General features: G+C 47.4%; 1 protein-coding gene across 1 annotated transcript in view; it reads right to left on the minus strand.

Annotated features, from left to right (window-relative positions):
• The window catches only part of CACNG2 (calcium voltage-gated channel auxiliary subunit gamma 2), a 116567-nt gene extending 95011 nt beyond the window's left edge, over window positions 1-21556 (minus strand). Inside the window, exon 1 of the mRNA XM_027107526.1 lies at window positions 21164-21556. Within this exon, the coding sequence (XP_026963327.1) occupies window positions 21164-21374 (211 nt within the window). The 5' untranslated portion in view covers window positions 21375-21556. The remainder of the gene's footprint in view (window positions 1-21163) is intronic.
• Window positions 21557-22832: the final 1276 nt, after the last annotated feature.

Below are 22832 nucleotides of genomic sequence, written 5' to 3' on the forward strand. Positions count from 1 at the left end.
AACTGTCCACTTATGTTTGACGGGGAAAGAGCCCACTGCACTCCTTTTTCTCTGAACTCGGTTGAGTTGGGATGACACTCGGGGTGGAACTAGGATTAGAGATAGTTGTTGTTTTGAAAAATCTAGCATCTTATTGTGAACAGAGTTTTTCTTCTAAAATGAAGTAATGCAAGTGGAAAGGCTTCAAATACTGTGAAGAATGTTCCAAATTAGTCATTGTTATGATGTCAATCCCCATCACCATCACAGCTATCACCACCTTCATTACCGCCATCTTTATCATTACCTCTTCATCACTGTCACCATCATCACCACCAACTTCATCACCACCAGCTTCATCACGATTATAATCACCTTTGTCATCACCACCAATACCACCACCACCGCCACCATCACCACCACCATCTTCACCACAACCTTCATTGTCACCACCATGATCACCACCCCTGTAACTGAACAACTCCGATCCTGGTCTTTACCTCTTAAATTCTTTTCTCCTGTCAAACTCGTTATTGATAAGTTTATCCTTTATAAAGAATAAGAATGAAAAATCATTTCCTATTTTCTATTATTTTATTTTAAGAATTTTTATCTGTTTTATTCATGAGTAAGTTAGAAGCTCAAGACCTGCCTCTATCTCTCTATGTATCTATCTATCATCTATCTAATCATTTTCTTTCTATATTTGGTTGTATTTCTGTGATTATTCCTTTTTTCTTTTTCTTCATTCCTCCACCATCACTTGCAGTTGGTTTAGATCTCAGAGCCTAAAGTAATTGACACAGTACCTGAAAATATAGAAAATGCTTCCCAGCGCCCTAGTAGAGATACCAGACTGTTCATGTTTAGAAACAGCATGGTGAAGAGCAACTAAATTACGTTACCTTTTTGTGGGAAAAAGAGTACAACTCTTTATTCAGAGAAGAGATTCCTAAAATGGAAGAAGGCAGTAAATCCAAATCTTTGATCTGCCCCTGGTACTTTCGCACCATGGTGTGCACATTGGTGACATCCCGTGAATGCTTGTTGAATTGAATTTGAGTGTCAGCTTTTGGACAGGAAGGGAATTAAATCCATGGTCCCTTGGGCCACTTTATTCTCAGTCATAATCCTTTATTTTCAGGTCATATCCCTAATCTCTCCCACTTCTTCCTTTTGTCTTTTACCAAAATTCATGACCCAGATGCTAAAGTAAAATTAACCATTAATGTTTGGAATCCATTGGGTGGACTAGGGTTTAAATTCCAAGTCCACAAATGATTAGCCTGAAAAAAATCATTTAACTTCAAAAGAAGTTCTTAGTTTTCTCATCCGTGCAATGGTAGTCCCTGCCATACAGGAAATGTTGTGGAAGTGGAATGCAATAAGGTCTATACGGTAGCTCCCAGTGTGTTCAGTGCATGGTAGGTGTGTGCTCGGTACCTGTACATCTCATGTGGAATATTGCTTCCTCTTCTCTCTGTGGTGTCCATTTCTGGTACAGCCAAAGGATGACTGGGTTGCATGCTCTTGGGGATCAGCTCTCCCTCTACCATCAGCTTATCTTTACAATGCTCAGCCATTAGGTAAATCTGATAATTGGATGAGGGAAGTGTGACATAGGCAGACCAGGAGGCAGAGTTCCCATGTGAATTTGGTGTCCCTTTACTCACTGCAGGAGCCATAGGAGGCAGCCCATCTCCACAGGTTTGCACAGCCTGCTGATACTTAAAGATGGAAGCCCCGTGCCGGAGTGGAGGGCAAAGAGGGAGTTCTGAACCTGACTCTTACCTCTGCACCTGTTAGCTTTGTGACTTTGGGCAAGGTATTAATCTCTCAGCTCCTTAGTTTCCTCATCAGCTACATGGGGATCCTAAAGCAGATTCTGCGTGTTGCTCTGAGGATAAAATAAAAACATTTGGCGCCCACGGTGGTGCTCAATAGATGCTGTTTTTTCTCCTTTTCCTTCCCTCTCTATCCCCTTTCTTTTTGAAGATTTCCTTTTCTATGTATTTCCCTTTCCTCCTGGGTTTCATGATACAGATTTTGAGAAATGCTGGGTGCTCATGAGTGGCTTGCGTGGAGCCTGCAGTCGTTAGGAGAATGGCCACTAAAAAAATCCATTAAGCGATACACGTTTGATTGCGTAAATAAGCACAACACAATTATTGGGGTTCATTACTAAACTGTGATATCAAATGAAACCAAAGTAATAATAATTGCATTGAAAGCTGGTGGACAGATACACCCTCTAATTTGTTTGAAAATACTACCCAACTTATTATTGATGCTCGATCATTCAATTATTAAAAAGAAGACCTCCAAACTGACAATGCTACTAATGGCGATACATCTTCCCAACACGAAGGGCTCTCACTTTGTTTTAATTGAAGGGAAGCAATGGAAGTGTTTTCCCTCATTTGAAAAAAAATCTTCCTTTTTTCTCAGACCATCTGTCTGGCTTTCTCAGACCATCAGACCATCAGCATCATTGCGAGAACGCTTACTTCCCCCATGCCTGCCATCCCAAAGGGGGTTCTCAGAGCCAACGAGTTCATGATACCTCAGGGTCCTCCAAAGGAAGGTGTGCTGCTCCCGACTCTTCCTTTGAGGCATCCTGCCTTCCTTTCCTGGTCTCTCCATTCACAGCTGCACAGACCCTGTGATTCATTTCCAACCCCTCACGTTAATACACAGAAATTAGTTTATATCTCAATAATGTGTTGATTCATTCAACTGTTTAAGGAATAACTGTCTCTTCTCAGCGGTTTAGGCTCTAACGAGACGGTGCTGGGTCTTCACGATGAACAGCCTTGAGGTGAAGATCAACACTGCAAGTTCAGAGCATGCTTTATAGCTGAGGGGACCGAAGCCCACGAAACGAGGTGACTAAGTCAGGAACAAAGGTAGGGAAAGTAATACCTGTGTTCCTCGGCTCGGACCCAGCACCGGGATTCCTAACCCTTGAGACTCTTGGACTTGTGTGTCACCTTATTTCAAACCGTTCTTATATTTCCCCCAATCCTTTCTGCCATTACTGTCCTGGGAGATAGTCATTACTATTATTAAAAGGCTGACTTTTCACCTCCCCTCTGCCCCCCCCGCCCCCGCCGGGGCACATTCATTGCTGAGGAATCTCATAGTACCTCTTCACACTACAGGCAAATCCTTCTATGTCTGAAAGACTCTAGCACAGAGAAAGAAATCCCTTCCCCTTTTGTAGATGCAGTGGAAAGAGCTAATTGCTCTCACTCTGGTGGTCTTGGGAAGGGGCATCTCCTGAAGACCCTGCAGGAAGACAAAGGGAAAACCCTCCAACTCAAGCCAGCATGTCAACGGGGGAGTCGCTTTCACTACCTCTTTCCTTGGGCTGTAGTCCACACCATTGTCCTTTCTAGATGGAAGAATCTGCCAAATTATAACCAAGAGCTGAGAGTTCCTGATGCCGCAGAACGGTTCTTGGAGTCCACGCAATTTCTATGGATTGGCCTCTGACCTTCTCTTCACTTTCCATCCCACTGCCCCTTTATCATCTAAAGAAAAAAGCTGATGAGTGATGGGGATGGAGGGACACCAGTCTCTGCATCTCTTTCAAACCCAGTGGTTGGTTTATTAGTCACGATGGTGCTTTTGCAAAGTGAATGATGGGTTTTTGTAGTATCTGAGATGAATTTAGTTGGTAGAGGGATGAATGTTTAAACAAATTTAGGCTGAGTATTATTAATGAGTGTCAAAAATTTAACCAGTGCATTAAACCAGTGATTCCTTAGATATTATTGCTTAGCATGAGGCTAAAATGGGATCAATTTAAAGATATGTGTTTGATTAATAACAATGTGGGTGGTCCCTGGATATGGCAAAAATAATGCAGGTGGTACCCCAAATACCGGAGGATGGGAAACCTTGATTAAAACAACACCCGCCAGCTTTTGAGTCCCTATTCTGTGTTCAAATCCTTTTTACAGATTTTTTTTGGCGGTACGTGGGCCTCTCACTGTTGTGGCCTCTCCCGTTGCGGAGCACAGGCTCCGGACGCGCAGGCTCAGCGGCCATGGCTCACGGGCCCAGCCGCTCCGCGGCATGTGGAATCTTCCCGGACCGGGACATGAACCCGTGTCCCCGGCAACGGCAGGCGGACTCTCAACCACTGCGCCACCAGGGAAGCCCCTATACAGATTATTTTAATTTTTATAACACATTGCTTGATAAGCAATATTATTCCTGTTGCAGGCAAGAAACGGCGGTTCAGTGAGATTAACCACCCTGCCTGAGGTTGTAGAGCTAGTCGGTCTTCAAATCCAAGCCCGTCTGATGTCCAAAAGGGGCTCCTTCTCCTGGATCCTGCTGCCCAATCAATCCAGAAGAAACTAGGGCAGGCAGTGGTTGGGTTCTAGGGAAAATCTATGGTCCTAGGCTGCCCCTGTGTGTGGTCCTGTCATCTGGCCTGTAATTTTAGCCTGAGTCCTGGCCACAGGCTCTGCGGTTTCCTCGCTCAGGCCACAAGCACTTACTCCCCTGCCGGGTAGTTCTCTTTGATCTCCAGGTCCTCATTGAGTTCTCCTTCAGCAGTGTTTCTGGGGCTGGAAGGCGTGTCTGTTCCTGCCTGGGGGGCGGGGCAGGAGGCAGGCCCCTCCCTGATTTCTGCTGCCGGTCCTCTTCCCTCCCACCAACTGTCATGGACCCTCTGGCCCTCGAGTTCCATCTGCTCCGAGAGGGGGCAGCCCCCGTGCTCAGGCAGCCTCTGCCCATCCCTTCTATGCTTTCGCGCACCGCGCTAACCTCATTATGCTGAGCATCTGCCTCCCGTCTTCCTTCCCATCCCTGTCTCCTCTCTTCGATGTGGGATGGGGGTGAGTTCCTTTCCCTCTGCACCCCGCTTTCCCTCACACCAGCCACCCCACCAATTCTGCCTCTGGCCACATCCCTGTAACCCTGGCGCCAGGTACCGCGGCCACGGAGGCCCATTGGGAAGCCTGAAAGGCACAGTGCTCTCAAGCTGGAGGGGAAGCCCTTTGAAACAGAACTTCCGGGCCAGGGTCTCCGGTTCGCCTGTGAACTCGGCGGGGAGGGATTCGCTCGCTATTCCAGAACTGAGGCCGGGAGAGCCGGGGAGCTGCTGCTTCCACGGCCAGCCAAGACTCAAACCAATTTCTTTCTCCCTCCCTTCCTCCATCTGTCCTTCTTTCCTTTTTTTTTTTTTTCCTTCTTTCCCTGAAAAATTTTGCTGAGAGCCCACCACATGCCAGACACTGCCTTAGCTGCTTCATTTTGACGCATCGACCAATCCCCCGTTTCTTAACCAAGTGCCTGCCACGTGCCGGACACCATGACGGGCAAGGGGCACAGAGGCAAACCCGACACCTCCTGTCTCAAGACCCTTACTGCCCCGTTGGAAGGACAAAGATTTGAGAACAAAGTACAAGAGAGTGCCCAGATCTTGTACGTCTGAACTGGGCGGAGAGAAAAATGCCCGACAGTGGAGCTCCTCTGGCGTTTGCAGCCCGTGGGAAAAAGTTGAGAGTTGCCACGTGGCTTCTGGCTTTGATCAGTCCCCATATTCCTCCTATCGCTGTGTCAAAACGAAAACTGTGAAACGCCAAGACAGTAGAAATGGTTTCTTGTCACAATCCACCCCAGATGTAAAGCCCCATCTCTAAGCAGGCGTCTCCCTGTCACAGAGAAAATCCCAAAGAGGAGAAAACCGTCCATTTCTCAGTGCTACCTGAGGCCTCTCGTTTGCCAAATCCTACTGCCCTTTCATGGGACTTTGCGGGACAGGTAGAGAAGCCCAGAGCTTATCCGAGGGTACGAGCAGGGATGTAAGCTGGGAGGAAGGAGGATAAAGAGACCCAGGCGTGCAGTCGGCCGGGCCTCCTAAAGGTGGGATCTCATCTGCCCTAAAGCATGAGCAGCCGAGTGTGTGGTCCAGAGGGGACCGTCTGGTGCAGTGGAATGGCAAACTCTCTTCAGTTCCACCAGCATCCTACTATGTGCCAGGCACTGTGCTAGGCACTTGAGGCTAAATGTTGGACTGGGACCAGGGTGCGTGGGTCCTAGTCCCAGCATTGTTGCTAGCTGGCTCCATGCCACCAGGTCCCTTCCTTCTCTGGACCTCAAGCTCTTGGGTCATAAGGTGAGGGTCTGGACTAGGTGAGCTCCCTGGATACACTGCTACTTGCCTTCCTTCTTTCCTTTCCTTGTAGCAACAGAAGCCCTAATTTTTCACCATGCCTGTGGCCACTTGGGAATAAGATTATATTTTCCAGACTTCCTTGGAGTTAACGTGTGGTCACATGACAAACTTCTGGCCAATGAGACCAAAGCAAAAATGCTGTGTGGTGTCTTCCAGGAAACCTCCTTCAGAGCCATGTAACAGGTGCCTTTTGCCTGTGTTTCTTTGTGCCATCCTCCACCTTGATGCCTGGAATGTGAAGGCAGTGGCGGGAGCTCTGGCAGTCACACTGGAGATGTGAGGTTAAAGGCCATACTCTACGGACGGTGGGGCAGGGAGCTGGTAGGAGCCTGCATTTGCTAACCAGTTTGTGGAGCCTCAAGACCAGCCTTGTATTTCATGTCTCCAGATTGGTTTCCTTGAGAAAGGATAAACTTTTTGGCTTATTAAGCCACTGTTAATTTTCTTTTTCTGTTGCTTGTTGTCAAATCTAATCCTTCCTGCTACAAGCTCTAAAATCCCTTCCAGGGGAACCATTCTGAGCTTGTGATATTAGGGGAATTCTTTAAACACTCACTCCCTGTGCTAGGCAGAATAATAACCTGCCAGAGACGTCTACAGCCCCATTCCTGTAACCTGCAAATATGTTTCACATGTTATGGCAAGGGCCAATTAAAGTTGCAGATGGAATTAAGGTTGCTAATCAGCTGACCTTAAGATAGAGAGATTATCCTTGATTATCCAGGCACGGGCAATGTCGTCACAAACATCGTTAGAAATGGAGGAGGGAGGCAGAAGAATTAGCATTACAGAGTTGCACCATGAGAAGGACTCTGTCTGATGCTGCTGGCTTTGAAGATGCAGGAAGGGGCCACTGGCCAAGGAATGTGGACAGTCTCTAGAAGCTGGAAAAGGCATGGAAACAGATTTTCCCTTAGAGTCTCCAGAAGGAACACAGTCCTGCTGACACCTTGATTTTAGCCCACTGAGACCAACTTCAGACTTCAGACCTACAAAAGGGTAAGACAATAAGGCTGTGTCGTTTTAAGCCATTAAATTGATGGTCATTTGTTACGGCAGCAATGGGAAATGAACACATTGCCTCTGGTTTCTTACTGGCAAAGTGAGAATCATATAACACCTATGTTATAGAGTGCTGTGTGGTTTAAGGAAGGTGACATCTGAGTGGTCCATAGGACAGGGCTCAACACACAGGAGACCCTCAAACAACGTTAGCTCTCAGAGAAAATCATCCCTTTCTCTCACACCTCTATACAATCGCCTTTAGCCGTTAATGACAATAGTAGCTGAAACATATTGATATGAAGTGCTCAGGACTGAACCGATGGCTTTACCAAATTCAGCCACTCTGAATTTATTCGGTGCCTGGGAGGAAAGTTGTCATCACCATTTTAGAGGTGAGAAAGCAGGCCCAGTCTGCCAGTGGCAGAAGTAGGATTTAGACCCATGTTCACCAGAGCCCACTGGCCATGCTGCAAAAGCTTGCTTCTCAAAGTGTGGTATCAGCCTCACCTGGGAGCTAGAAACACAGGCTCAGCCCCCACCCGGACCCCACATCAGCATCTGCAGTTCAACAAGATCCCCAGGTTGTTAGGGTACACATCCAAGTTTGAGAAGTTCTGCTCTAGACCCAGTAGTGCTCTGTCCTCTCCTTGACCTTATTCTTTGGGAGGCAGCCTCCAGTGGTATCATTTCCTTCATCTGTGTTTTGCCTTTCCCCTCTGTTCTACTTGGCAAACTCCTCTTCATCCTCCAAAACCCACTGCAGAGGGCACTTCCTTAGGACCCCTTCCGGACCTCCCCACATAGAGTTGTTCTTTTGTCTGACCCTTACACAGGCCTTCACAGTGCCCGAGCTCACTGGTAATAGTCTCGGTACATGCCTATCTCTTCTTCTAGGCCTTGATCTCCTTTGGAGCAATGGTATGTCTTCTGTCATCCAAATAATGTTGAAACTGACTAAGCACCCTACTAGGGGCCAGGTCTGATCTCAGTCCTGGGGCTATCGTAGTAAATAGGACAGAAAAGATCCTGGTTTCTCAGAGCTTATATTCTGGTTGGGAAAGAAAGAATAAACACTGTAGACAAATTAGGAGAACACGAAATGAAGAAAAGAGAGACTGGGAAGAGGACGGTTGCTGTCAGCTGGGGGGATCAGAGCAGACCAGCCCCCGTAGGAGCTGACTTGTTTCTGTGCCCCCACAAATTAGCATAGAGCCTGACATAGCAAACATTCAAAAACTGTCAGATTGGATCAGATCTGACCATTCTCCCAGATCAAACTGCATGTCTTTAAGTTCATGTCCTTTCCGAGCAATTGCTAGGCAATTTTTTTCCTACCGAGAAACTCCTGAAATTCCCCTCTTCTCTATGAAGTCCTCCGAGGTAAAAATCTAAAGCAGAGCATCCCCCATTCTCCAGCGCATCCCCTGCCTCTCTCTCTTCATCCAGCACCGACGACGCGGACCATCTCCCTGGCGTCTGCCATTCAGTTATTGAATAAAGCACACCACGTGGTCAGCACGACAGGGTGCATTTCCCCGAGCTGGGGTCAAGGTCAGAAAATGTCAGCTTCTAAAAGAGAAGCTCTGAAGGTAGCATAAAATGGGTGAGAGTCTCTCTTTTTAAAAGCAACAACTTACCCTAGAGCTGCCGAGTAAAAAGGAGTAGATTAGCTTGCCTTCCACCTGAGTCTTATCAGCGAGCTCTGCTCGGGAATGTTGGATGTTTATGCATTTATTTCCAGATGCATGGCTTTATTCACTCTGTTAGCTGCTACACTCTGCCTGGGCTGGTGGTGTTTTGCTTACGTTTTCAGCCCTTGGAAGACAAAGACTCCACCTGTAATTTGTCATTGGCAGAGAGAAGCGTTTGCAAACTCAGATGCCTACAGAGGCCAGAGGAAGGCCAAAGCAGCCCGGCAGCCTTGGGAGCGGTGGGGACTTTGGGGAACTGCAGAGAACCTGCCATACCTTCCATACAGGATGTCCCTGTCCCATACCTGAAGGGACATCGGCTGCCCTGCTCCGATGTTGCCAAGGAGGAGGGGGGCTCAGGGTTACAAAAATCTGATGTTTTCCCCCAAAGGAAGCCAAACACAGGGCTTTTTTTAATAGGAAAGTTCTCGATTTGTAGAATATTTTGAGTTGCCAAACAGTGACAGCTCACAGGTCACTGTTTGCAACTGTTGGTATAATCGATAAACATGCCAGTGATAAGAGCATCTGGCATTTAGAGAGTGTTTACTATGTACCAGCATCTTGTTAAGCACTTTGCGTGGAACATCTTACTAAACTTTCACAATCAACCCATGCGTGAGATACAATTTTCCCCACTTAGACACGAGAAAACCAGCTTAGAGAGGTGACATTCGTTGTCCAAGGTCACAAAACTGGTAAGTGATAAGGTTGGGATTTGAACCCAGGCTGTCAGATGCCAGAGCTGACACGACCTACAGGCCTGGCTAGAGCATAACGCATTCTTTCATTATGATGATGCCGGGGAAAATCTGAGATTCAATATGATCATAATCTCAAATGTAAAGCTTTTTTTCTTTATTCATTCATTCAACACTGACTGAGCAGCTACTACTTGCCAGGCCCTGGAAACACAGGTGTGGAATCACTCTACCCGAGGTTAAAGGTACCGTCTTCTTCCTGCAAATTTCTCCTGTTTCCCCTGTCTCAGTGAAGGTCACTCACTGTCACGCCTTGCTCAGCACAAGTGACAGTCCTGGATCCTGTCGATCCTCTGATTCTGTTCCCTTGCTCGACGGCCCCCAGTTGCTGGGCTGGGCAAGCAACTGGACTCCCTTCTCTGTCCTCCCCTTCTTCCCATTTCTACTTCACATGGCTTCCTGAGCCATCCTCCTAAAATGCGAATCTGATCATATCATTTCCTTCTCAAAATTCTCCTCTTTAGACTCTTTACACGTGAACCATCCCTTCATGATGTGGTCTTTGTCTAACCTCATCCCTCAGGACTAACACCTTCCCCAGCCTCCCTTCCTGCACCTGATCCTCCAGCAATACTAGAAACTTGTGTGGTCCCCCAAACAACCCATGCCCTCTCACACGTCTTCCTGGAAGAATCTCTCCACCCCTAGGTGTGCTTGCATGGGTCCTCCAATCCCCCACTGGGGCATAAGTTCCTTGAGGGCAGGGGCTGTGTCTTTTCGCCTTTGTAAACCCAGAGCCTAGGATGGTAACTGGCACATGGCAGTGACTGAGTACATTTTGTTGAAGAAATGGACAGGGGGACTCATGGTCTGGAGGTGGAGACAGAAACGGAAGCAGGCAACAAAAAAGATGGAAGATGCTGCGTCGGAGACACGCAGAGATGCTGTGGAAGGAAAGAGGGAGGGAACGTGAGCCAGGTGGGAGCAGGGTAGGAGGGGGCAGAGCTGTTGGGGGAAGTGACAATTCAACTGAGTCCTGAAGACAAGTGGAATGTGGTTGGAAATGGCCCTCTAGGCAGAGGGCTGGGGAGAGGGAATATATGTATGTATTCACCTCCTCCCCCTCCACAAACTACAGAGAGGGATGTCTATGCGTTTTGAGGCACCTTTTGTATTCAGAGCTGTGGGAAAACCTGGTAGCCCCTCCACTTTTCCCTACTCTTCTCTGGGTAAGGAGCATATCCTAACTGAAGCTTCAAAGTTTTAAAAACTTCATCAAACGTGGAGCACAAACAGCAATTTCTGCTTAGCTTTGCCTTCAAATTCTCAAAGAAATTTATGTATAGATTTTGGGACCAGGGGAAAATTGTAAATATAATTCATGTAATAGAAGGCTGTGCACAGGTTTTGGGGTTGGACAGGCTTGGGTTAGAACTCCAGCTCTGCTACTTGCTGTGTGACCTTGGGCAAGTCACTTAACTTCTCTGAGCCTCTTATGATGGAGATAGTGGATATCATAGCATATATCTTTAGAATTGTAAAGACTAAATAAGAGTTAACCCCTGGAAAGCATCTAAACAGTGCTCAGCACAAAGGAAGCACTCAATGAATGATTAGTTATTATTATCGTATTATTAGTGTTAAAATGATGGCAGAATAGTCATTTTTAGGGTTGCTTTCTTTGCAAAATATGTTGGAGGAGAATTGGGGAGGAGAGTTCTCAACCATAGGGAAAATTCAAGAAGGATAAAGAATAAGACTTGTGCAGACAGAGATCCAGGTTGAGGGGAAAAGGTGGCAGAAATGAATGAATGATCCTTTATGCAGAGAAAGTGAGAAAAGACAGCCTGGGGCAAAACTGGGATAAAGAAAGGTCTAGGGATGGATACAAGTATATGTATGGTTGAGTTGCTTTGCTGTACACCTGAAACTATCACAACATTGTTAATCGGCTATACTCCAATATAAAATAAACAGTTAAAAAAAAGCAAAGCAAGGTCTAGGGATCAGCAAGCACTGGCCACCAGTGAATTTTGTCTGATGACAAGGCCAGAGAGAGGCTGGCACTGGGGCATGTAAATTGCACGGTGGATGGTGTAGCAAAGCAGGGTACCAATTCCCCACTCAATGAAGCTACGGCAACCGTGCACCTAGGATCCCATACCTAATCTGTGGCCTGCTTGTTAGCAGCTGGAAGACTACCCAAGGTTGAGGAAGTTCAGGGAAAAATGAATAAATATAGTGTCAACAAGGAGAAAGGGGAGGCGGCTCCTCAGAGGCCGACTCACGGCTGCCAAGTCAGTACCTCTGAGCCAGGTGATCACGTATGAGGGTTTGGATTGAGAGAAAAGGTACCAGCTGCCCAGGAGGGAACAGGCTCGCGGGGGCTAATCAGCATCCCAGGTTGTGGGGTGCAAGGGAAACCCTTGCCTGTTCTCAAGGATCTTTCAGATGCGGTTCCAGCCAAACCTTGGAGGGATGACTGGGCAAGAGGAGGGAGTTTTTAAGAGCCCACCTCCCTCCCCTGATGGGAGCTCCTTGAGGCCAGGCAGCGTTGCCTTACTCATTCGCTCCACATTTAGCTCCTGAGCACGCTGTTTGTGCCAAGGCTGACAGGCCCCTGCCCTCACATGGCTCACAGTCTCCTAGGGGCACACAGACCATAAGCAAATAAATGCTCAAAAGAAAAAAAAGTCAATGTTAAGATGTTAAAAAAGGAAATAAAATCGAGTGACTTGACAGGGAGCTCCTTTAGATGGGGCAGTCAGGAAGGCTCCTCGAGACGGTGGTACTGAGCAGAGACTTGTCTTCATCCTCGTCACCCCAGCGCCCAGCCCACTGTGTGTGGCCAATAAAGGCTTGTTCTGCTGGGGAGGGAGCGCCTTGAAGCACCTCTACTGTATATCGCTTACAGTCTTCTTCCTTCCCCCTCTTACTCTCTGTTTACTACAACTGACTTAGGGCGAGTCACCTGGTCACTGCCACAGTCTCCTGTGCTCACCTCTTCCCAGTTAAATCACACCAGCTCCGGCGACCCCAGCTCCCATCCGTCAGAGTCCGAACAGCCAGTGATCTCACTAACGGACAAAGCCAGGTGCGCCCCTCCCTTGCTTCCCACCTCTCTGGACCCCCCTTTTCTCCCACGCCGAAACACAAACTGCTCTGTGAGAGCCATTTCTGTCCCTTTGGGATCCCATCTCCACTGCCTCCCACACTCCCCCTCCCTGCCTTCTACCTTCCAGCCTCACTGGACCATCGGCATGACTGCTTGGGCATCTGTGTTTCCGCACATGCCGTTCCTTCTGTCTGAGGTGCGCTTCATCTCCCCAGCTTGCTCACCCCTACGCATCCTCAGAACCCCGTCTTGCCTGGCATCCCCTCCTCCCCAGTCTCTCTGCTCCCAGAATTCCCCGGGCTTATGCTTCCCACTGTGTCATCAGCATCATCTGTTCACTGGTTTGTCTTCTACTAGATTAGAAGTTCCTTGAGGGCAGATGGAGACTTTGCCTCTCTCCTAGACTCTCACACGGCACCTGGCAAGGACTCGGAAAGCTGTGGAACAAAGATCAACTATCACCCTTTTCTTTGTCAAGAAAGGTTCTCGTAAGACCACACACTTTCCCCACATTGTTTCCTGAGTCACGGGACAGGCACTAAGGGCAAGTGGGAGAAATCCCTCGGGCTCTCTCAACACCCTGCCTGCATTTCTCTCTGCCAGCAAGATAGTTTTCCATCTCCCTTTGATTCCAAGACACAAATTTTAAGTTTTAAGGTTTCTGAAATTAGAGTATGTTTTACAACTGATATGTACATGAAATTTGTTTGCCCCTGTCCCGAAAGCTGTTTAAGTAGCTAGTTCATTTTTATTTTTTATTTATTTATTTATTTTTTTTGATAGTTCATTTTTATAATCAATGGCATCAGAACTGAGGGAAGATGGAACTGGGAGATTACAGCCCTTTATGTACCCAGGAGAAAGGACCGGGATGTGAGGCCATAGAGTTCAGCGACGATCCCACAACGCTGACATGCATTTCTTGGCATTGGGGAGCACAGTTCACATCCCTCTACTCTCATTCCTATTTTCAAAAAGTCTGGCGGATTTAACTGAGCCTTATTGCCATTCCAGCTCAAATCCTCAAAGATCATAACTGATCGTAAGAGATGCCAGGAATCTCTCTGAGTTTGGGGGAGGATGATTAAGGCGAGGTGGCAGCAGGCTATGTCAAATGTCTTGCATGAGACAGAGTCATTCTGTGAGATGCCTGTTCTTTGGGATTCCCTGCTTGGACTCACCTGGAGGGTCCTGAGGGAGGATGGGTCTTGTTCACTTCTGCCTCCCAATGTCTACTGCAGGATTGGAACCTACCATCAACACCTCCACTAAGCATAGTTTGAATTTTGTTGATTAGAGTTGAATCAATCTATTTTTTCCCTTCTCTGTGCTGTCATGAGTTTTGAGGCCAAAGAGACCACCGCACTCAGATGTGGGTGGAATCAGGAAGAGCATGACAAAGAGAAGGGAAGGGTGCTCTAACCCCCACAACAACCTTAGGGGCAGGCATCGTCAGCTCCATTAGATAGATGGTGTGAAGGAGGCACAGAGATAGAATTAAGTAGCTCAAGGTCACACAGCTTATAAGCAAGAAGCTAGAAGTCAAAGAGCAAAATTCTTTAACAAGACTAGCAAGGCCCCGCACCCTTGGGTGCTAACTATTTCTGCATCCCCCTCCCCACACCATCCAGCATCCTCCCCTCCCCATCCCCCTTCCCTCTGGGTCCTCCAGCCACCCTGGCCTCCTCCCAGGACTTGCTCCTTCTCTCCCTCACTGATCTTTGCACTTGCTGCCCTCCAACCTGGAAAGTTTCTTCTTCACCCAGTTAACTTCTATGCATCCTTCATATAGCCATTCACATCTCACCTCCTCAGTGAAGGCTCCTCTGATTAGAACGATCTTAATATCATAAACTCACAGTCTCGTGTGACTCTCCTTGAGAGGACTTAGCATAGTTGTAACTTACTTCACAACTATGTTAAGTGAGAGTCTTTAAAGTAAGGTCTGTCTCTTCCAGAAAGCTCTGAGAGCAGTGACCCTGAAGGGAGTTGCTGCCCACCATGACCCCAACACTTGGCCCAGCACCTGGCACGTTGCAGGGGCTCATCAAAGATTTAACAAATAAAATAAACGAGTGAAGGAATTGCTTGATCTGTGGCTGTAAACTAACCTGGAAACTTAAAGTGCATATTTCATCTGAATATGGTTTTTTGGCCAAAATACTTATAGTCAAGGCTAAAAGGAACCATTGCATTTTTGAACCATTTAAAAATCTCCTGCATTATCAGTCTGGGTACATATCTCCTCCTCCCCCACTGACCTGAAAGCAAACACTCATGGGAAACTCTCCCCGAGGATCTTTGTGACAGACGCTGTGGATGATGTAGAGAGAGGAAAGCATGGCCAGTATCTATTTAGAGGATGTTCACCCCCCAGCACTTTCTTCTCAGGCATTTATTTTCTCTCGAAACACTTTCTTTCTTATTATCTTTGTTATTGTCCCTTGTGTGTTGAAACGCTCTCTCTCCTTCCCTTCTCTCTTCTCTCTGTGTTGAGTCCATTATTTATTTTTTGGAATGTCAGAAAAAAAAAAAAAAAAAAGAAAGAAAGATGCTTCTGCCACCATTGCTCACGGTTTGTAATTTAAGGAACAATCCTTTGACGATATGAAGGGATCATTATTTCTCAATGCCCACCCTGTAGTGGGCAGTGGTGGTTTTGTTCATTTGCCAACAAAGGTGGGCTGACTCTTGCACCATCATAATTGCTGCGGCTACAGCAATGGGCAGAAAAGAGATCCCTGCCTTCCTGGGGCTGACAGTCTAGTGGTGCAGACACACAACAAATGGCATGAGTAAATTTCATAGTGTGCTGGAAGGTGGGATGTACTCTGTAAAAAAATATAAATAAATAAAACAGAGCCAGGAGGATTTATGAGGGGTACAGAGTAGGGGTTGTTGACTGTAATTTCAAACCAGGTGATCAGGAAAGAAGGTGGCACTCATTGGTTTAATCCCAACGAATCACCCTGTGAGAAGGCTGTTAGACCTCCTTTTTGTGGAAAGGGAAACGGAGGCTTGGAGAGGTTAGATGACTTGCCCCAAATCGCACAGCTCGTAAAGCTGCAGTGCTTGAAGGGAACCCAGGTCTGTGGGGCTGCAAAACTCTTTCAAGGGCACCACATACAACAAAGCTGCATCTGAAAACTTCTGCGACTTCAGGGGACATACATCTGTTATTCTTTGAAAACTGCTTGCCAGCGTAAAACTCACGGAGAGCTTACATCGAGGACACTTCCAAAATGAAAGGGCAAACACGAAGAGGCGTGTGGTGGGTCCAGCCTGAAGTTCAGTATTTGTCCCCTTGGGCTCGTGGGAGTGAGAAGATTCTGGTAGAGTCACCCGGCAAGGTGCAGGCAGCTGGAGGGAGTGGCATGTGGGGGAGTCAGGTGGGTCAGAACTCAGGTGTCCTGACGTGCTTGGGTTGGGCGCTCAGAGCGGACACTCGGTGGGATGCAGACAGAATAGAATCCAGTGCTGGCAGTGAATCTGAGCACAAGACCACAGAACGCCAGGTTCACGCATAGAGCCCTCTGGAGGTTTGCAGGGTGGAAACAAGAGGCCTGGATTCAAGTTCTCCCTCTGCCACCCTCTGCCCATGTGGCCTTGGTGTGAGGTGTCACACCTGGCACCTGTAAAGGGAGGGGCAGGAGGGCAATGTGAATGGGCTGCGATTTGCAGGGCTGGTTCCTCAATAAAGGAATCAGGTTTGTCTTACAAGGTGAGAAGGGCTAGGAAAGTGGGGCCTGGCTCCATGGAAAACTGCTGATCAGTACCTACGACCTTAGGCAAAGTTCTCGAGGTTCTGGGAACTGGGTGGGGAAGTCTGGTAAAGAATTCTGGGGCAGGTTTTGGGGAAGCTACGTAGGGATGGTCCATGATGCCTGCTCTCTGCCCAAAGTGTCTGTTCTAGTGAGTATTAGGATCAAACTAGATTTGGGCATCCTTTAAAAGCTGAAGAGGGAAGAAAAGCAGTGGGTTAATGTTTTTCTTCCCCATAGAGACTGAGTGTACTGATAATTTTTCTTTAGCTCATTAGGAGCTGTGCAACCCAATGACTGACTCTTTTTGAATTTTCTCATTTTACAACAATGAAGTCATGACTCATTCTTTTAAAAAAGAAATTCCATAACCTATATGGGAAAAGAATCTGAAAAAGAATGGATCTATGTGTATGTATAACTGAATCAATTTGCTGTACACCTGAAACTAACACAATATTGTAAATCAACTACACTCCAATATAAAATAAAAAATTAAATTAAAAAAATAAAAAAGAAATTCTGGGAAGAACAAACCAATCGTCCTGATTTCCTCATCCCCTTCCCCCCCCCTCTCTCCCCCACCCCCTCTCTCTCTCAATTACTTGCTGGCTGCATGACCTTATGATCTTTGAATTAATTTCAATAATTTAAGAATTTCTGAATCAATCCATTGATAGATATTTTTTCTGGACCTACTGTGTGCAAAGGACCTAAAGAGAATCAAATTATCTTGGGAATTATGGAGCGATAGGTACACAGTATGAAGGCCCATTAGTAACTTCTAAACTCAGCTCTTCCACACGTAAAGACAAGAGTGTCCGGGAAAGGCAGTTCGCATTTCTAAAATAAAAGATATATACTTTCCTTCTGCAGAACAAGAGAGCCATGGCTGAACCCCGCGTGGGGCACTGGGCACCTTGCAGGCCAAGCAAAAGCTATGCAATTATGAACTTGGAAAAGATAGTTCAGGAAAACCCAGACACCTCTTACTCAAAGAGAACAGGGATGGAGAATGGATGGCAGAGCCCCTGTGAGTAAGCAAGTTGTGGAGGAGAAGAGAGGAAAAGCCAGGAAGAAGAGGAGCTCAGAAATTCAGCAGAGGGATTTGAACAATCTAGACAGAGAGAAAGATTTTTGCCCTCCCTCACAGCAAGGAAAAGGGCGAGAGAGGGAGAGAGAAGGGAGGGTGCATTTCTGCCTTGGACCACGTTGTACTGCTGCTGGCTCCTCCTCTGCAGGGCTGGGAATCCTCTGGGGGAGACATGGAGCCCAGACAGAGGGGAGGAAGGTGCAGGAGAGAATAAACACAAAGAGTGAATTTCTTGCTGCCCCTGGAGACGATGATTCCTTTTGGTGACAACAGAGGTTAATACACTGAACAGCAGGTCACCGCGTGGCCCAGAGACAGCGCGCTTGGAACAAGCTGTTTTAATGTCCTGTTGTAGATTTTACTGAATTCTTCTCTGAAAGGGCCAATTCATCTCTCCATTCGGAGGCTCTTAAAGCAGCTTTCCTGAAAAGTTCAAGAACTTTTCCTATCACTTTCCATCTACATGGATCCACGGGCAGACCGTCCCCCAAGCCCTCAAATCCCACGAAGGACACTAGTTTGCTGGGGGTTTCAAGTTCACACCCAGAGACACCACTACTCTTCACTCTGCAGAGGGAGAAAATAAAGGCTGTGGTTTCTTCTTGATTCCTCTCCCCTTCCCACTGTGTCTACCCCTAACAAGTGGTCCTGTTCTCTTCTCATTCCTCAACAGAGGAATTCATTTCACAAACAGCCATAGAGGCAAAGAAAGGTTTTCTGATTCTTATTTTCATCAAGAAGTGAACAGCAACAAAAAAGTCATCTCAGGAGATAAAAAGCCCTAACGCAAACCGGAGAGCCAAAGAGATCGGAAGCAGACAGGGTTGTTTTTCATGTGGAGTCATTAGCAGCATGTTGGAGAGAAGATTGGAAATCTGTTCACAACTTTTTGGATACGGGCAGGAAACACAATAAAGGGGTGATGGGAAATCTTTTCTGAAAGTCCAGTTTCTCACAAAAAACACAGGTTGGGGGAAACTGGCAACTTGATTTCCATAAAGGCCAACCCTATTTTGAATGCTCAATAAAGCAAGTACACGAACGCCCCACAAGAACCATCTGTGTCAACCTGCAGAAATAAGTGCATTTATAATCTTTGGAAATCAGTGCAGTCTTTGAAAATATGTGGCTTTAAAACCTTCAAACCACTTCCTAAGTGGCCAAGGCCCAACTTCCTAAGGGGGAGTCTGAGGCCTTCAAAAGTCCATATGGACAGAGGCTTTGGAAATTAAAGGCCGGGTTGAACTGGGGCCCTGAGTACCCACCCTTCCTGCCTGGACCTTGGCTACAAGTGGAAAAGGCACAAGAATCCTAAAGCAGCCTGGCCCAGGCTTCACCCCCCACCCGCGACTGCCGGGGAGGCCCCAGTCCTGGCGAGAAGAGCCAAACCCACAATCCTTGGGAAGTGTTGCAATACTAACACTTTTAGGGATGATTCAGGGAGGGAGGTGTGGGTACGGCTTGGAGAGAAAGCTGAAGGGGGCGGGCAGCACATTTGGGGATGTGGACACCAAACAGATGGAACTTTAATGAAAATACTTAAGCCTTTTAATGCATAAGTGATCCAAAGCCACTGTCTAGTCCTCTTCCCTTCAGGGAATTAGAAAATGTTTAAAAGATCATGGTATTAAGAATTTGCACATAAAACCCTGATAAAGTATATTTATACCAACTCACCAATTGCTGGGAATATTTCTCCTAAAATCATGTCCTGTCTTTCGTCTTATCTCTTGTCTGCATATCTTCATCCATCTAACTAAAGTCCAAGGAAGGTAAATTGCTACTAGGACCATTTCCCTACAGCAACCCTCATTCACTTTGCTTTCCTTCTCTTTTGGAATAAAAGCATGCCATAAATGTTTAATTAACTGGAAGTCTTTCCACTGTTAGCGACTAGCTGCATGAAAGCCTCTTCATTTTTTTAAAGGAGGGGTGTGTTTAAAACAGTGCCTATTAATTTCCCGATATTGATTCTTCGGCTGGGGAAGAGCATATAGCATTCAGCATAGAGCTCCGCTGCAGACCATGTTCAAGGCAGTGGTTTGGATTGAGAAAGGGCACCAAATGCAGTATGCGTCAAATAGACCATCGCTCAATGAAGTCACTTAGCTATTCAAAACATGTTCAGCCGTCACTCAACCACTTGCACCAAGATTGTTGTGGGGGGGGGGGTGGGTGGGCATGGAATTGGTGCTCTTTCCCAGACATAAATATTTCCCAAAGAGCAGCTTTTGCTCAGTTTGGGTTAGACTCTGGGGTCACATTATTTCTCCCTCTCCCTGTCTGTTTCCTTCTCTTCTCCACCATCTCCTGGCTTCAACTCCCTGCATCACCATCCCATGTTGAGCTTAACAAACAATCCTGCGGTCCCCGCTTCCCGACGCTGCCTCAAACGGCCTCCGTATTGGTTCATGTCAGAAGCAAAGCACATAAGCTTTTCTTTCCACCCAGAAACATGTATCTCTCTGTGCATGTCTTCCTATGGGTGGCTGTAGCTTGTACACACAGACATAGGTAGCCGCTCAAATGCAGCCCCTCATATTAAAGTCTGTTGCTAAATGCAGGTTGTATGACCTGCAGGAGTTTTTCCCCCCTGTGTTTATTAATGTGTCTCAAAGCACATGCTTTCACCCGTACCCTGATCTTCCAGCATTTCCACCGTGGGGACCGCTTTGCCCACAGCACATGCACAGGCACACGTGTCCCAATGACCCTGCAAGATCAAGACAAACAGCTGACACTCCTGACCCACTGCTCCCTACTGTTCCCCCTCAACCTCCCCATGCCCTCCTCTCCCTCCCAGCCTCCCTGCACAATGTCTGATTCCCAAGCTGGCTGCAATGCTGATTCTACACGCTTCTGGATAATAGACATGTCACTCTGTGTGGAAGTGAATTGGTTCTCAGCCTAACCTGCAAGTGAATTGCTGTTTATTAGAACTTGGGTCTGTTTCCTGTGAGAGACGTTACGTGTTTTTAGACTTTGTAAACGTTAAAACACACATACACACACAGCCAGTCGCCTCGAACGATATGTGTGGCTCATAGACATTACGAAATGCTCTTGAACTCAGCTTGCGATCCTGGAATAATTAGGATTTACCAAATAAGGGTTCTTAGAAAAAACAGATTTTTTTTTTAAAAAAAGGAGATTTGCAGATGATGAGGTGTCTGGGACTTTTGGGGAGTAAGGGGAGGAGGACGGGAAAGGAAAAGCATTTTGGAATTCTTCATTACGAAAAGAGGAGCGGGGTTGAGAGAGGCAGTTATTCTCTACCCCCTCATAGATGGCCATACTACATCAAAAGGCAAATCCTAATGATTCCAAAGCAGGTGGAGCACATTTGACTTTTAAAGACAATCTCTTGTTGTTTTCATCATATCATAGATTATTTCAATGAAGAGGTTTGAAGGAAGGGGGGTGGTGGAGGCTTGAGGGTTGAGTATGGCTTTTGCTTATTGATTTTCTTTCCTCTGAAACTAACCCAACCAACCTTGATCTGTGGTGGAAGGAGTGAAGTAAGAAAATGGTGGAATGTAAAGGGAACTTATTTGGAGGCGGGTGGGGAGGGGGAGTGAGAAGAGGAGGGGGGGTGGAGAGGGGGAGGAGATGGGAAATCAAATACCTTCTAGGCAGCAGGTTCTCCATAATCCAGAATGGGTCATAACTTCCTCGTTCTTTTTGCTGGTTTCATTCTCACTGACACTTTTGGTCTTGCAAACCCCTCTGGAGTAGAGCCAATAGTCGGTTCCCACAGCTATGGTCATCAGACTGAAGGCAGCGAAAGCACCAACGGTGGTTAAAAGCATTTGAACACCTCGATCAAACAGCCCCATAATTCTTCATTATATAAACACCCAACCGACTTCTGGTTCTCGGGAGAGTGTGTGTGAGGGTGCAAGTACTAAAGCAAAAAAATAAAAATAATTCCACTACGAATATAATGGATATATGTGTTAATAGAGGATATGGAGAGATATAAAAAACGGGAGGTAAGAAAGCTCACGGAAAAGAGTGTAAATTATAAAGATCACACGGGAAGAGAGGCTTGCCTTTTGAGATCAGAAACTGTTCCAGTTGCAGTGATTAAAAAAAAAAAAAGGAAAAAATAAAAAGACACCCCCCACCCCCCCAAGTGAGATGCCTTAATCTCTTTTCCTAAAATTCTGGTCTCCAGTTTCCATATGTGAGAGCTAATTTGGAGAGGGCTTCCACAGTGAACCAGGGATCAGCCGCATTCTCAACACAATCTCTCATGGTCGGGACCTAGACAGTTAGAGATTGTAAAAGCCGAGATGCAACCTTCCGTCTTCGCTCTCGGCTCTGCGGCCTGCGCCATGAAAATCCTTTGCTTCGCCAGTTCTCTTCCTTGGGGGGGTCTCGGGCGTTTTCGTTTCAGACCAGACTTCCCAGTATTCTGTAAGCCCTTGATTTCAGCTGAACAGGTGCGGGGGTCTCGCCTTCCATGGTTGTGCCCCGGCAGCGGCAGCTGCAGCAGCAGGGCGGGCAGGCGCGGCGGCGGCGGCGGCGGCAGGACGAGCAGCGGCGGCGGTTATTGTTGTTGGTGGCGGTGGTAGTGTTGGCGAAGTGGGGGAGGGAGGGGGTTTCTCCCAGAGAATCGAGGCGGGTTTCCCTCCCCCTATCTGCAAAGCTCCTGGAAACAAGGGAGCCGGCGTCTTGCTGCAGGATGGGCCGTCCGCCTGCCCCCTCCCACCCCACTCCCTGCCGGCTCGGCCCCCGGCGGAGGCGCTCCCACCTACTGCATTACCGGGTGGTGCTGAACTGGACAGCTCCCTGAGCCGCCCGCTTCGCGCGCTCCCCGGCTCCCCCGGCGGCCCGCCAGGAGGGGGGCGCGGGCCAGAGTCCTCCCTTCCCTCGGGGGCAGCAAGGCCAGGGCAGAGCGGGGGCTGCCTTTCCTCTTTTTACCCCTCTCCCAGATCCTGAAATGAGCGCTCTCCTGGGCTCCCGGAGCTTAGAGGAAGGCGTAGCTAGAGATAGCTCCGCTCCCTCTCCCTTTCCCTCTCCCTCTCTCTCTCTCACACTCTCTCCCCTTCCCTTCCCCCTCGCTGTTTCTTCCAGCTCAGCCTCCTTCTCATTCCATCTCTACGTGCCCAGAGCTTCAAATACAACCCTCCCATCACAATCAGACGGGCACAAAACTTGGACCAGCCGTTTCTTTGCCTGGAAGCCCTGAAAATATAACCTGGATGGGTAATTACAAACACGGTCTCTATGTGTTTTTTAAATCATCTTTTGCACTTTGCTGTTTGGGGGATCTGTTTTATTTTGTTGGC

The sequence above is a fragment of the Aethalodelphis obliquidens genome, unplaced genomic scaffold (genome assembly GCF_003676395.1).
Source record: "Aethalodelphis obliquidens isolate GAN/ISIS:26980383/991018 unplaced genomic scaffold, ASM367639v1 scaffold8, whole genome shotgun sequence".
Classification (NCBI taxonomy): Eukaryota; Metazoa; Chordata; class Mammalia; order Artiodactyla; family Delphinidae; genus Aethalodelphis; species Aethalodelphis obliquidens.